This window comes from Gopherus flavomarginatus, chromosome 6, assembly GCF_025201925.1.
Source record: "Gopherus flavomarginatus isolate rGopFla2 chromosome 6, rGopFla2.mat.asm, whole genome shotgun sequence".
NCBI classification, from domain to species: Eukaryota; Metazoa; Chordata; order Testudines; family Testudinidae; genus Gopherus; species Gopherus flavomarginatus.
Genome location: NC_066622.1, coordinates 74,949,482 through 74,963,245, shown reverse-complemented (window position 1 = coordinate 74,963,245; position 13,764 = coordinate 74,949,482). Strand labels below are relative to the sequence as shown.

The 13,764-nt window shown below is 39.9% G+C and overlaps 1 protein-coding gene across 4 annotated transcripts in view; it reads right to left on the bottom strand.

Moving 5' to 3' along the window:
• Window positions 1-13,764, bottom strand: part of ADK (adenosine kinase) — a 560,116-nt gene that overhangs the window by 83,996 nt on the left and 462,356 nt on the right. For all 4 annotated transcript variants that reach the window (XM_050960267.1, XM_050960264.1, XM_050960265.1 and 1 more), the window contains exon 8: window positions 2,293-2,328. In XM_050960267.1, the coding sequence (XP_050816224.1) occupies window positions 2,293-2,328 (36 nt within the window). The remainder of the gene's footprint in view (window positions 1-2,292; window positions 2,329-13,764) is intronic.

Sequence of the window (13,764 nt, the reverse complement as noted above, 5' to 3'; positions counted from 1 at the left end):
ATGATTCTAATAATCCTTTATCTACTTGAAAAATACTCTGCTTTTTGCTCTGCCCAACTCCACTTCTTATCTTACTCTCCAGTAATCTTCAAGCTGTCTCTTCTTACTGCAAATCACTGTATCCATTTTAGAAATTAAGTTCTTCTTAAAAAAATTATACAAAATTTATAATACTTGACTCAGGAGTGACCTTTCCTTATGCCTAAACAATGGTCATTTCTCCACACATTCTGGTATGCTTATGAACAGGCAGCTAGTCTATCCATTTGTTTTTACATTACACTTGTTTTTAAGTCTGGTTAGTTTACACTGTGCTTTATTCACAGAAGTACAAAACCCTCCAGCAGGCATTTCCAAATTACTCTGTGCTGTCCAAAGCAAGCTCTGAAAACATTCTCAAATAGCAGTGGCTTGGCTCAGCTTTTTCCAGTTTGTTTCTGACATAGGCATTATGTTTTACTATTTATGATACATCTAATGGAGGTTATTCTACCTTCCCTTGATGTCCCTTTTTGTTGCTGGGATTTTGTTTTCAAACCAGAAGGGAAAACAATAGAGCGGACACTTATCAAATTTTATATACAACTGTCAGCAAACTTGACATGTTAGTTATTGCCAAGCATGGGGCTAATAAGAGATAAGATCATAATCACTGTGCACTTTACCGATGTGCTCTAATCAAATGTAGCAGATTTAGGATGTTCAGCAAAGAACTATGCTAGAATCTCTAAGCAAACACTAATGGAAAGGTTAATATGATGGTGGTTAGTGGACACCAGCAAAAGTGGTTTGTAACTAGGATTGAATTTAAACCAGGCACATTCAAAATCTTTAGCTCAAGGTGGCAATAAAAATATATAATGGGTAGGCTTAATATACTACTTTCTCCTTTTTTGTCTAGCTACTACTGGGTCGAAATAATCTGTTACACTACATGTGATACTTGGAAGCATCTGAAAAATTCATTTTATTGACAGAATAAATGGAAAATGTATTTTTATGCTAACAATACAGATTATACAAATGAAAACTGACAGTGATAAAATGCCTAGATTTCTACAAAGCAACTGCATGAATTTATGACACACACATTGAAATGGGCCAGCCCACAGTTTTAATATCCAAAACACTGATCTACCTGCTAGTGAATGATCCTAAAGAAAACTAAATTGGGGAACAAAACATAAAACTTTCCCTCTTCTTTTGTACATAATCAGACAAACATAAAAGTCGCATATTCTCAAATTAACCGGTGAGGTCCTAACTGTGCTGCTCTTATTAATGCAAATTGTAGCTGAAGAGTCAAAGTTCTATCTATACATTTGCACTGAGAACATATTACTTTAAGTGGGTCTGATTCCCATTAAAAAGTGCTGAAAGGGATTTACATGTGCTCTGTGCTGCAATTTACATTTCAGTAGGATCACTTAACTATCAGTAAAATTAGTACAGTTGTCGTCACAATAATTATAGTGTTTAAGAACTGCACATTTGGAGATGGCACCATAGTCCTATAGCTAATAACTCTCCCAATCAAGCTACTGTATTTGAATTTAGCCAGTGAGAAACTATAAAAAAGCTTAGTCATTCAAATAAATACATCAAGGTGATAAAGTTGAAATCAAAAGCTCTGAAAAATCTCTGTAAATTCAACAGTGTCTACTTCAAAAAAGAGAGTGTTAAGTGACGGATTATACATTTTGGAGAACACAGATGGAAAACCAACTTGTGTGCATGTGAAAACAAAAATTTACACCACCCTTCCAAAAGAGGCTGTTTGTAGAAGCCGGGTTCACATTAATCAGTTCTTAACCATTTTATTTACAACCTTTCTAAAATTCATTTGCATAATGATAATCCGCATGTGGCAGGGTTTAAGTTATTTAAACGGTGTTATATTTCACTATTTAGTCTTGCTTCACCACTGCTTTAGCAGCGAATCTTTATGGAGTGTAATGCAGCTAATGAGGTAGCTTTTTAACTGAACAAACTGACAGGTCCCATATCTGCAGAGGCAGCTTGAAACCGTGCCCAACCTCTCGGCTTCCCAAGAGGCTTTTCAAAATTCAATAAATAACATCTGTAGGCGATGTTGGGTGCAGACCTAGCAGAGTGCGTCATAACACTGAGCTGGCAGAACAAAGAAACCATGACGACTGCCAAGTTTCCATGGCAACCACTGCGAGGCTTGGAGAGTATAATAGCACATCAATCACTGTCCAAAAGAACTTCATTATCAGCAAGAAAAAAACCTTTAGGATCTGTTTAGTGTGCAATTGTGGGTTAACTCACCTCAAAGCCTTGCTCTCTGGCAAAAGTGGCAGCTTCCTGAAATAATAAAAACAAAGAACAGTTAATTATAAAGTGCTAGAAAATGAAGAAACAACACATTTTGAAACTCATTCAGGCAGTCTTCCATTTACACAATTATCTCAATATATCCATATACAGTTGCTCAATTTTGATACTTGCACTAAAAGGCTCCCCCTGCCCCATTCCTGGCAAGACAGCAGTATATTATCAACGGATTTCACAGGTTCAAATGAAGAAGATGCAATGTATGTTTTTCTCCAAGTTGGCAAATTTACTTCTGGTTATAGTAACTTTAACAACCAACCGGGCATATGGCTTTAAGATACATTCTTAATTAAAAAGCATCATGTCCTTATTTGTCTATTAGACTTCAGGAAATATAGAGCATTAAGCCTTTAAAAAATCATTTGTCATTTACTGTGCATTAAAAAGATTAGATATTATTTAAACAAAATGAGATCAAATCTTTGTGGCAGAATCACATGATCATTTTAAAATACTCTGATGTCTTAATTACAGTGTCAGGCACTGTAACTATGTTCCTTTCCTCAAAGAGCAGAAAAAACATCAGGGAACCACAATGTCCTTGTTTCTTATTTATGTTAATTGCTCCAGTCATATATTTTCTTTTTCAATGAAAGCAGAGACATAGAGGATGATAACAATGTTATTTTCCTATCCACTTTCCACCTTAGCATAAGCAAATATTGCAGACAATTGTCAGGAGTCTTTACACCTTAACTTGCCTTCTTCCAAATTAACTTTGCCAAGTGATATTAATAGATGGATGGATCTTGAGCTGGAATAGCAAAATGATCCAACTAAACTAAAACAACTACCATACCAAACCATTTAAGGCAGTGTGCCTAGACATACTATCAATATCTCTAGGACAGCTTTTGGTAATGCTTCACTTTTAAGCAGTACACTGGGGAGGGAAAAATACACCTTTGTGAACCTATATAATCTGCCATTTTTTTTTGACAATTTAAGAACTTGAAGTGGATGCAGTTGATTACAACAGTAAGGTCAGGTTAACAAAATGTGATAAGCTGAAAAGCACAACTCCTCGGGCTGCTCACTGCAGAAATATAAGGCTGCCCAGGTTAGTCTTAGCTGATGTTGACAGAAAAACTGAATCATGGTCCTGACAATTGGGTGCAGGCAAGGTTAGCCACTTTGACAATTTACTTACAATAGAATTCCTTCTTGTATATCACATAGTCAATGACATTTGCTAGCCAGGCTGTCAAGGAAGAGTGTAGGGTTCAAAGATATCATGCAGTGTTTCCTAAACCAGCATGTCATTAACAAAACCTATGCTCATATGAAAAAAGGAGTCTGCAAGCCTCCACTATAAAGTGATACACATACAATGAACTGCAATACAATCAGGAAAGGCTTAGATGGGACTGGGACACAGGAAAAGCAAAAATGAGAAAAATAGAGGAGTGATGAGCTGCACAGAGAATATGAAAACGAACTAAAAATCATGTATTGTAGCCAGATTACATTTTTAACCTTGGTTTTTAGTTATCAGATTGAAATAGGAAGTTATACTGATCTATCCCGAGGGGCCTTAAAAAAGGCCTCAGAGCAACAAGACATTAACATCTGTGTTAAACTATTGTTTGGACAGAAAAGTGGATACCAGTACACTCTTACATCTATGAAATGCAAATTATTCCAGTTAACAGTATTTTTATTTCCTTGTATGGGAGAGAGACTTTAAGGAAATTCATCTTAATTTTCTAGAACTGGGCATTCTCATATAACATGCAGTTTGAAAGCTCTGGCCCAGGCACAAAAATGTGTAAGCACTTAAACACTTTAAACGTATCTTGTCTTCTGATTTTCTCTCTTACAGCTTCATCTTTTATGCTATTCTGCTATCCCTACAGCTACATATGTGACAGTAGCTAGGTTATATAACCACAGATTTTCCTATAATGGACCTTAGATCTAAAGATTTTTGAAAGCACCACAGAGCAACAGCAGTGTTTGTTTCTTCTCTGACCACCTAGCCTCCAAGCAACAAAACCATCAAAACAAGTTGTTTGTCTCAAGAACTGTGGACTTGATCCTGAGATATGCTCAACACCTGCAACTCCCTATAAAGTTTCACACTCATTTAAAAATAACTTTAACCTTAAAGCCCTCATAGTACAGAAAATAGTAAAGCTCAAAACACAATATTGAAGATTTGCAGATTGGGTTTGCAGAAGAGTGAGAAATATTAGGCAGGTCTCAAATACCAGGGACAGTTCAAAGTAAAATTAACTAAACAAAAGTGCGGAAGATGATCCCATTTCACCTTGGGGGGAGGGGGAGAGAAGGAAGAGGCATTGTCTGGCTTTCCGGGGGAAGGGGAATAGTGCTTTAGGAGTGGAATGTGGGAGAGGGGCTCAGAAGCTGCTACAAAAGGGGGAGTGGGTCAATGTGGTGATATTGACTCACCCTCAGGGACTGGAAGGGCTGGGGAGTTCAAAAGGGGCAAGCCCAGTGGCAGAAGCCCCCTTTCCCCAGACCAGGCGGAGCAGCACTCACACTTCCTCCCCTTGAGGTGGGAAAATATTAGGTTTGGTCAGGACTTGCTGTGAACATCACACTAGTTGCTCCTTTCTAAGAGGGGCTGGGAAGGAATTTTTCCCTCACCACCAGACTGGCCTAGGTAAAGTGGGTTTTTTTTTGCCTTCCTGGGGGGCTTTGTTACAGGGAGTAGGGAAGGGAGCTAGGCTATGATGTTGCAGCTCATTCTGTAAGTTTGAGGTGAATGTCCCCTGCAGGTACGCCATGGGGAAGGGCTACAGTGACCAAAGAAATGGCTTGATAAAGGACTTTAAAAGGAGATGTTTGTTCAAGGAGCAGAATAGGAGGGAGGTTCAGGGCTCTTATGCCTGGCACGGCAGGGAGCCAACCCCCTTTCCTGATAGCCCACCTTAACTCTCATTTGAGGTGGTAGGAAGGTAAGATTCTAGCAATTGGTTGGCTGGGAGACCTGGATGGAAAAAGACGGGGGTTGGTGGAAGCCCCCGGATAGCTATTGAAATGACCATGGAGTTACCTGCACTGTAACTGTAGTCCCAGACATCCAACAATAAAGTTGTAGCCTGATTAAAACCATATCAAGTGTCTCTTGTTGTTCTTTTAGTATAGCTGGACAATCTTTAGTTTCTATTCACAGAAAGAGTGAAAGAGGAAACAAGCAGTCCCCATCTGTGCTGCCTCAGGGTGCCTTATACTGAGCTTCACATCTCTAATAAAGTAGTTAGATTAAAATCTAACCTTAGAGTGGCTGTAACATGTGGAGTCTGCTAGGTTTATGATAGCCAGTCAGGGCGTTCCCTAATGCAGGTGATAATCAGTATGATAATCACTATATTTACAAGCTTTCCATTTTATATCTGACATCAGGAGTCACAAAGAAGGAGGGATTAAGGAAGTAAACAACCTACACAGAGACTTTACTGCTCCCCGGAGAATGCAGCATTTTCATTCATGCATGACATGCGACAACATAAAGCAAAACAGCAACAGAACAGAATTTTCTTAGGAGTCTGGATAGTTTTTTTTCCACTTTTGATAAACTTTCACTAACTCATATTTTTACAACACAACACTTACTTTTATAAAAGCCCCATTGTGTGCTCAAACTATGATATATATTTATAATCATCATACTCTCATCTATACCATCTTTGTATTGCCTATCACAGCAGATTTGTTACTGGATAGCCCAAACTAGAAATAGAAATGGTGTAACAATAATTCATCATCAAGTTGGGAACAACATTCCTTAGTGGTACATGGAAATTCACACTGTAAAACTGTGTGTACAGGGTAGTTTAACTTTAGTAACACTGTATCACTAAAATTAGCACTGAACAGTTTACACAGGAAAGGGGAGATAAACTAAAGAGATAACAATAAAAAGACAACTTCCTTTAGTCCCTACCACTGCTATTATACAACATCTCTTTTGCTAGCTCAAAACAATTTACAAGTTTGCATGCATTTTATTGCTGTTAGCTTCCTACTTTTTATTAAGTGAAGCTGTCTATAATCTGGACTGAAACTAATTCTGAAGCCTCTTATAACCAATAATCTAAAACTATTTGTTTATAAGTAAACAGAAACATATCCTCCAAACACAGGATTCATTAACCTCTACTTTGTTATGGGTATTTAACCCCATTCAGCAAGAATGTTATCATTACAGAGCTAGATGGTTCAACCATCAACGACTGTATGTTCTCTTTGCCATAACAAACACTAGGTAAACTACATATTAAATTTTCTTGGCATATTGAGTTCTTCTTTTATTGGTACCAAGGTTATATGGTGGCTTGACTAAATTATACCCAAAACAGTAACAAAATGCATGCTGGATTAAATTTAATTAATTTAGGCCAATATAAAACACACACAATTCTCTTCAACAGCATTTAAAACTATGTATTGCTGAAATCAACTGAAAGACCTTCCAAAAGGTGCCAGCAATGGTATTATCTACATTATGCATTTTGACTTTAAAGCCCGCAAAAACAAAATCACAGTAAATCAAATTTGCATTTTGTTGCTAAAACCAACACTATGCCATAAATAAATCATAAAACAGCAGGAAAACAACAATAACCTCACACATGAATGCGTTTTCAATAATTATACAAGATAGCAAATGCACAACCTACCCTTTCCCCAAAATCCTTCTTAAAGGAAGGAATATCTCACTGAACACCATAAAACCCAGTCACTTTTTGCTACGTTTCTCTCATAAATTTAGCATGGTGGGAAAAGGGGCATATTGACTATTTATCAGGGAGTTCTCATTGCCACACCTATAAGTCTGCATACCCACCATGGAAGCCCAGGCCATGGTCACAGCATTTTCTGCCCCCATTTGCTGACAGTTTTATAAGTGGTACCCTCCATTTCCTTTAGGAAGACAAACCAGCAACATATCAATAGATTCTGGAAAATGAATAATTTTAAACCTACCCCTACTCACAGAACAGTTTTACAGTATTAAAATGCTTTTACCAAATCCAAGTGGATTATGAGCAACAAAACTTTAATGGATTATTAAAACCACTAAGATCATGCAGTTTGAGTCTGCATTTGGCAGAACCACTCATTCACTATTTTACTCCCACTAATATCTCATGTAACCACTTCTTGAATGATGTGTCTACCATTTCCTCAAGCAATCTATTGCATTGCCAAATTGCTCTCTCTTTTAAAAACTTCTAAAATCAAAACTTTCCCTTCCTTACCTTCAGGCTATTGCTCCTTGCACTATCAGCTTCCGAGAGTTGTGAATTACTTTTTTCTTTCATTTATATTATTTCCTTGAGGGTATTAAAGACTATGATTACCTCCTCAGAGACTTCTCTTTTTTCTACACTACAATCATTTAGTCTTCTCAGTCTCTCCTACTAATTCTCCTCTAATCTTTGTATAACTTTGTCTTCTTTGAATTCTCTCTTGTTTTTCTACTTCTCACCTTGTTTGCCATAATGAAATGCTAGTAGCATAAAGGTTTACTAAAGAAACTCTAATTATCTAAATGGAATGGAGGACAAGAAAGTAATATAGATAAATAAAAGGATGCAGTTAAGAGAGAGTCTTTAACATAAATGATGCACTTTGGAGGTTGGATTTTCTATGAGGGTTTTTTTCGGATAGACATGGTTCAGATAATCTAAGTTTTACTGTATAAATGACACACTGCCTTTGAGATGAGTGGTTAAAAAGTATATCCATGACATAGACACTCATATATTTTGCCCAGCGTCCATGTAAATTGTTTTTTAAAAAATAAATAAATAGAAGAAATAAAAAACATTTGAATATGCTTTGGTCACAATGCATCACAGAGGTGTCAGACATGTAGCTCTATTCAAGAATGAGTGTAGAAAGATTTGTCCCTCCTGGATGTTGTAAACTAGGGAAAAAACAGTCCACCTCCTTCTCTCCTACATCATTCTCTGATCTTTCCTAGTAGTCCCCTTCCACATGGATTAATGCTTAATTGCACACAGCATTGCTTTCTCTTTCTTCACTCCATGAACTAAAGCAAGCTACAAACAAATAAACTCTCTGCTTCCAGGTTTGCAATCCGGATGGCTGCTCCCTCTGTGTTATTGCAGACTTCAAAGGTGCTGAGCTCCCTTTGACTTCAGTGGGCTATCTATGTGCTCAGCACTTCTGAAAATCAAGCACCTTTTTGTTGAAGACTTTTTTCCCCCTTTATGGAAGGTGGTAACGTTCCTCACACTTATGTAGAAACCTGATCTCTAAGAATATTAGTATCAAGAGCACCAAGAGTCCCTTACATGTGCCTCTCTTGTAACAGATTCAACATTGCGTGAGTTAAACTTGTCTTTGAGTAGGGAGTGAATTTTTTTATTAAATGCCTCAGTAAGTTGTGCCACATTTTCCACTCTTTCAACTGCATACCTGGTCACACTATTAAATATGATCCTAGAAATGGCATCTGTCTTAATGCATAGAAAGGACAACAACTTTCTGGTTGCTAAGTTTTGGAATATAACAAAGGCATCCTACGTACATCACCAACTCCATGACATACTTCTTGGCAGATGTTTTCTTGTACAAACCTTCACTTTTCTATACAGCACATAAAAGGTTTCATAATACGACCTGTCCTTACAACTCACTTCACTGCATTCGTTATAACGTGCTACATATAATAGGTATGATGTCTTCATTTTATTACCTAGCCTGCTCTCAAATGAGGAGAAGTAACAGCAAACCACATACCTTAATATGATGAATTAATAAGCTTCAAGAGCCACGATTAACCTTACATCATGTAGTTAGGAGTGATGCCATGACTGAGTAATAGCAAGCAAGAAGTATAAGCAAGTAGATATATGTTTAACGTCATTTATGTTTGATTAAGGAAGGTAGATAATACTGAATTGTAGTGGATATTTCAAATAAAAATGGATTTAAAGTATACTAATGATATTAGCGCAATTAAGATGAACATTGTCATGACTTGGCATCTGTATAGATTTTTTAAAACAAGAATTCTATGAATTGTCCACATGGCACCCTGACATTTAAAAAAGGATAGATGTACAGTTTATGTGGCAGATCCTCAGTTGGGTGTAAACTGTCAATTCTATTCACTTCGGTGGAGCTATTACAGTTTACATGACGTAAGGACCTGCCTCTATATACTTTCTTTAATGGCAGCAGTAAGCTTGTTGTGAATAGTGACAAGAACATGTATTTTCACATCAATCTGGTTTAATGCAATTACCAACAGTTATTTACAGCACAAAACAGTGGTCTATTCTACACAGACTTTTACTTGGTTGCGATTTGATTTAGGGAGACATTCCTTTTAGGTCAGACAGTACCACATTTCATTGTATCAAAACAATATATCCTCCTAAACCTTTATAAAAACTGTCCATTTATAAAGGGTACTCAGAACTCAGCAGCAAAGAATTATTGTTCCAGAATTTTTTAAAATTGCTTTAGAAAGAGAAAGATGGGGAGCAGAAGGGAAAGAAAGAAAGGGAAACATCAAAGATATTTTCTGAAGCCATGGCCGGCTCTAGGCACCAGCAAACCAAGCATGTGCTTGGGGCGGCACATTTTCAGGGGCAGTATCCGGACATTTTTGTTTGCTTTGGGCAGCAAAAGCCTAGAACTGGCCCTGGCAGCAGCAACGCGCCGTGCACAGGGGGCAGCCTGGAGCTGCTGCAGTTTGTGCGTTGGGGAAGCAGCGCCCCCACCTGTGGCTGGGCGGGGCAGGCTCCAAGCATGGGACACTCAGGCTGGGGGCTGCCCTGCAGGGCACACAGAGCTGCCTGCAGGTGCCACAGGGCGGCCGTCCCCAAGCGCTGTAACCGGGGCTGAGAAAAGCGGCCAGAAGCAGCAGGGCCACAGAGGGTGAGGCACTGCCATGCAGGGCCCGCATCCTGCTCTCCGGGGCTCCGCTCCCTCTGGGGCTACCCCGCCCTGGCTCCTCAGCCGCCTGCCGGGGTGGTCCCCCGGCTCAGCCCTCTTGGGTCCCAGCCAGTCCTGGAGACAGGAGCCCTGGCTGGAGAGCCCCTGGGCTGAGGCGTGGCCTGGAAGCCCCGCTGCTTACCCTAAACCGGCCAGTGCCAGACCGGGCGGAGTCAGCACTGGTGTGGGGGAGCCCAGGGTGGGGCAGCAGGGGGTACAAGTGGGTAGGGGGGACGGGGAGAGCCCAGCGCTAGGGCGGTGGGGAGGGGAGATAGCCAAGGGCTATGGCTGCAGGGGGTGCAGGTGGGGGAGGGCACTGATGTGAGGGAGAGCCCAGAGCTGAGGTGGAGACAGTTAACAATTTTTTTGCTTGGAGCGACAAAAAACCTAGAGCAGGCCCTGTCTGAAGCAAATATGTATCTGGTAAAATTATCATACAGTTGGTAAAGTTTGATCCATACTTGGAGATGCTTCCTGGGAATGCAATGCTTCAATATTTTGCCCCTTGACAAACATGAGATTCATCTAAAAGATTTCTCTACTCAGCCTAGTCAGGAGCATACAACTGCTCACATTTTCAGACAAGGGATCAATAAAAACTGGTCACAGACTGGGCGGCCCCTGCACAAAGCCTGAGAATCATCACTGTAATCTGTGAAAAGTGCACATCCACCACTATTTATTACAGAATAAAGCCCATCTGGCATTAACTAGATGAAATACTGAAAACTTTTACCTTTCCTGTGAGCAGTGTCAGATCTCAAAGTTATCTTAGTTCATAGAGGCTAGTAACGATGCACATTATGCCCTATATTGTTGTCTCAAATGGTCCCAGTGCTGCTACAGAAAGTGACCAATTCATAAAGTACACGGGTTTTGACAAATGGGGGGAAAGAAAAAAAACAGTTTATAGAACATGTGAAAACACTATGTGGGATAAGAGCTGCAATATGCACGTTATTTCGTGGTGTTCTACTGGAGAGAGTTATTTGTGAGGGCCCATTTAGAAAATAATTAAAACTTTGTTTCCCATATCAGCCTTGGGTCAAGGCTCAAGCATCTTTATTACCTATACATCATTATCAACTGTTTTCTTATTCAGGTTATTAATAGAATTGTAGTTGCCGCCAGAATCTTCTGGTAAAATAATAAATAATAATAATAATAATAATAAAAGTCACTCAGAGTCAAAGACTTTCTGCCATTACAGGGTCTGAAACAGCTGCAATAGTGATACACTTCTGAGCCATTTTGAAATTTTATGATGAACAAAGAGCTATTACTTATATTTCCACTTTACATCCCAATCTAAGGAACAGCACTATTTATGCCTCTCTTCACTGTATCTCAACTTGTATGCTTCTGGTATCAAATTAGCTACACCATATCACCCTAAATTGTCCCTTGGTCTATATGAATGTATTTGCCTCTAATTAAAAATAAAGGCAAAAGAGGGAAAAATACTGGTATGGAAACAAACACCGGTATGTTAAAATCAAGTAGATACGGTGTGAGGGGAGATAAGGAATTAATAAATGTATAAAAATGAAGATGTCCAGGATCTTTTGAAATCTATAATGCTGGCCCTCGGATTTTCTCAGTCTGTAATCTGAAACCTCCTGTATTATTTCCTGGCTGAGGGATGACAAACAGAAATAAAGGACTACATCACTTTCAACAAGTCTTTCTGTGATTGCAGGCACTCAAACTAGCCTGAAATCACTGGCCTCAAATCACAGCAATCTTAGCTGAGGAGAATGATTAGGTAGTTCTAAAACTGCTGTGATGTAGCAGGACTTGCAGATCACATATTGCCCACTGAACAGCTAAAAGGTTAATAGATTTTTAGCAGTAAAAGCAAGATGCTTGATATACATTGTTTGTATGATGTCATGTGTGGCCATTTAGAATTATAACTAATGGCTATCGAGTCAGGAACCCTACAAAGAACAGGGAGTGAATGATCACATAACTCTCTTCCTGTGCTAGACTTAACTGCTTGGCTAACTCCTACCAAAAAAATAAAATTGACCGCCCTCTGTCAGCAACAGTCCTAACTTTTTACTGATATTAATAGTACTGATTTACCTTTTAAAAGTTTGAATTCAGTTATTATAGAGAATTTGTTATGCCAGTGCCTGTTAACTTAAGTCTGTACATTTTTTGTAGCTCTCTCTGAAAACCCCACTTAAATGTCATGACTTCTGTTGCACTTTACAGTTGCGGCTACTACAGTTGTGCTAGACACATAGGGTATGTGTCTACACTGCAATTTAAGCACCATATTAGTAGAACTCGACTTAGCAGACCCTAGGTTTGTTAACTTAAGGCATGAGCCTCTACACTCATTTTGGAACCCCAGGTTAGGAACTGATGAACCATGGGTCCCAACCTGGGGCTCCAGAGTCTGCACTGTATTATGTGGCTCTGAGTCTAACCACCCATATCCCAGACTTCATAGCGCCCTCCCAAAATGTGGCCACTCTATCCCTTTGATCATGGTGCAACATGGGAGAACTTGATTGTCCATGAAACTTGATTGTTCAGAGGACAAGGACAGTTGGCCTGTGGGATACTTTTGGTCAACTCCCAGAGCACAAGTCCAGCGGGGCTGCATCTACGTTGCAAAGCAATAGGGCTTGAACCCTGGGTTCCAGCTTGACTGAGGCTTGGACCCTTCACCCCGTGGATCCCTGGGATGCTGCGTCTGAGCCCTGGGTTAGGGCAATATGCTTGTAGATAGAAAGGGGGATAGGCTTAAGCCTGAGTTCAAACCCAAATGACAACACCAACAAGTATTACTAAAGGTGAAAAAAATATAGGGGATTCTTTATGGTTTTTGATAGGAACTGGACTTGGTCTACAGATTTATTTCACCTAGCCAGTAAGATTATGTCTATACTGCAATTAAAAACCTGCGGTTGGCCCTAGCTAACTGGGGCTCACCATGCTTGGGCTGCAGAGCAGTTTAACTGCAGCGTTGATGTTTGGACTTGAGCTATAACCCAGGATCCTGCAAGGTGGGAGGGTCCCAAAGTTCGGACTGCAGCCTGAGCCAGGAAGTCTACATCGAAATTAAACAACCCTACAGCCCAAGCCCTGGTTGCCTGAGTTCAGGGCTGACTTCAGGCACCAGCGTAGCAAGCAGGTGCTTGAGGCGGCCAACTCCAAGGGGAGGCACTCCGTCCGGTATTGGGGCAGGACGTCTGGGTCTTTGGCGGAAATTTGGCAGCTGGTCCCTCATTCCTTCTCTTCCTCTTTGAGCTGCTGCCATATTGCCGTGGAAGAGGAAGAGAGGGAGGACCCGTCGCTGAAGAAGCAGCTCGATTGAGCTGCCGCCCAAGTGCCACCGCTCGTCTTGTTTTGTTTTGTTTGTTTTGCAGCTTGGGGCAGCAGAAAAGCTGGACTCGGCTCTGCCTGAGTCATCTGACATGGGCCAGCCGTGGGTTTCAAATTGCAGTATAG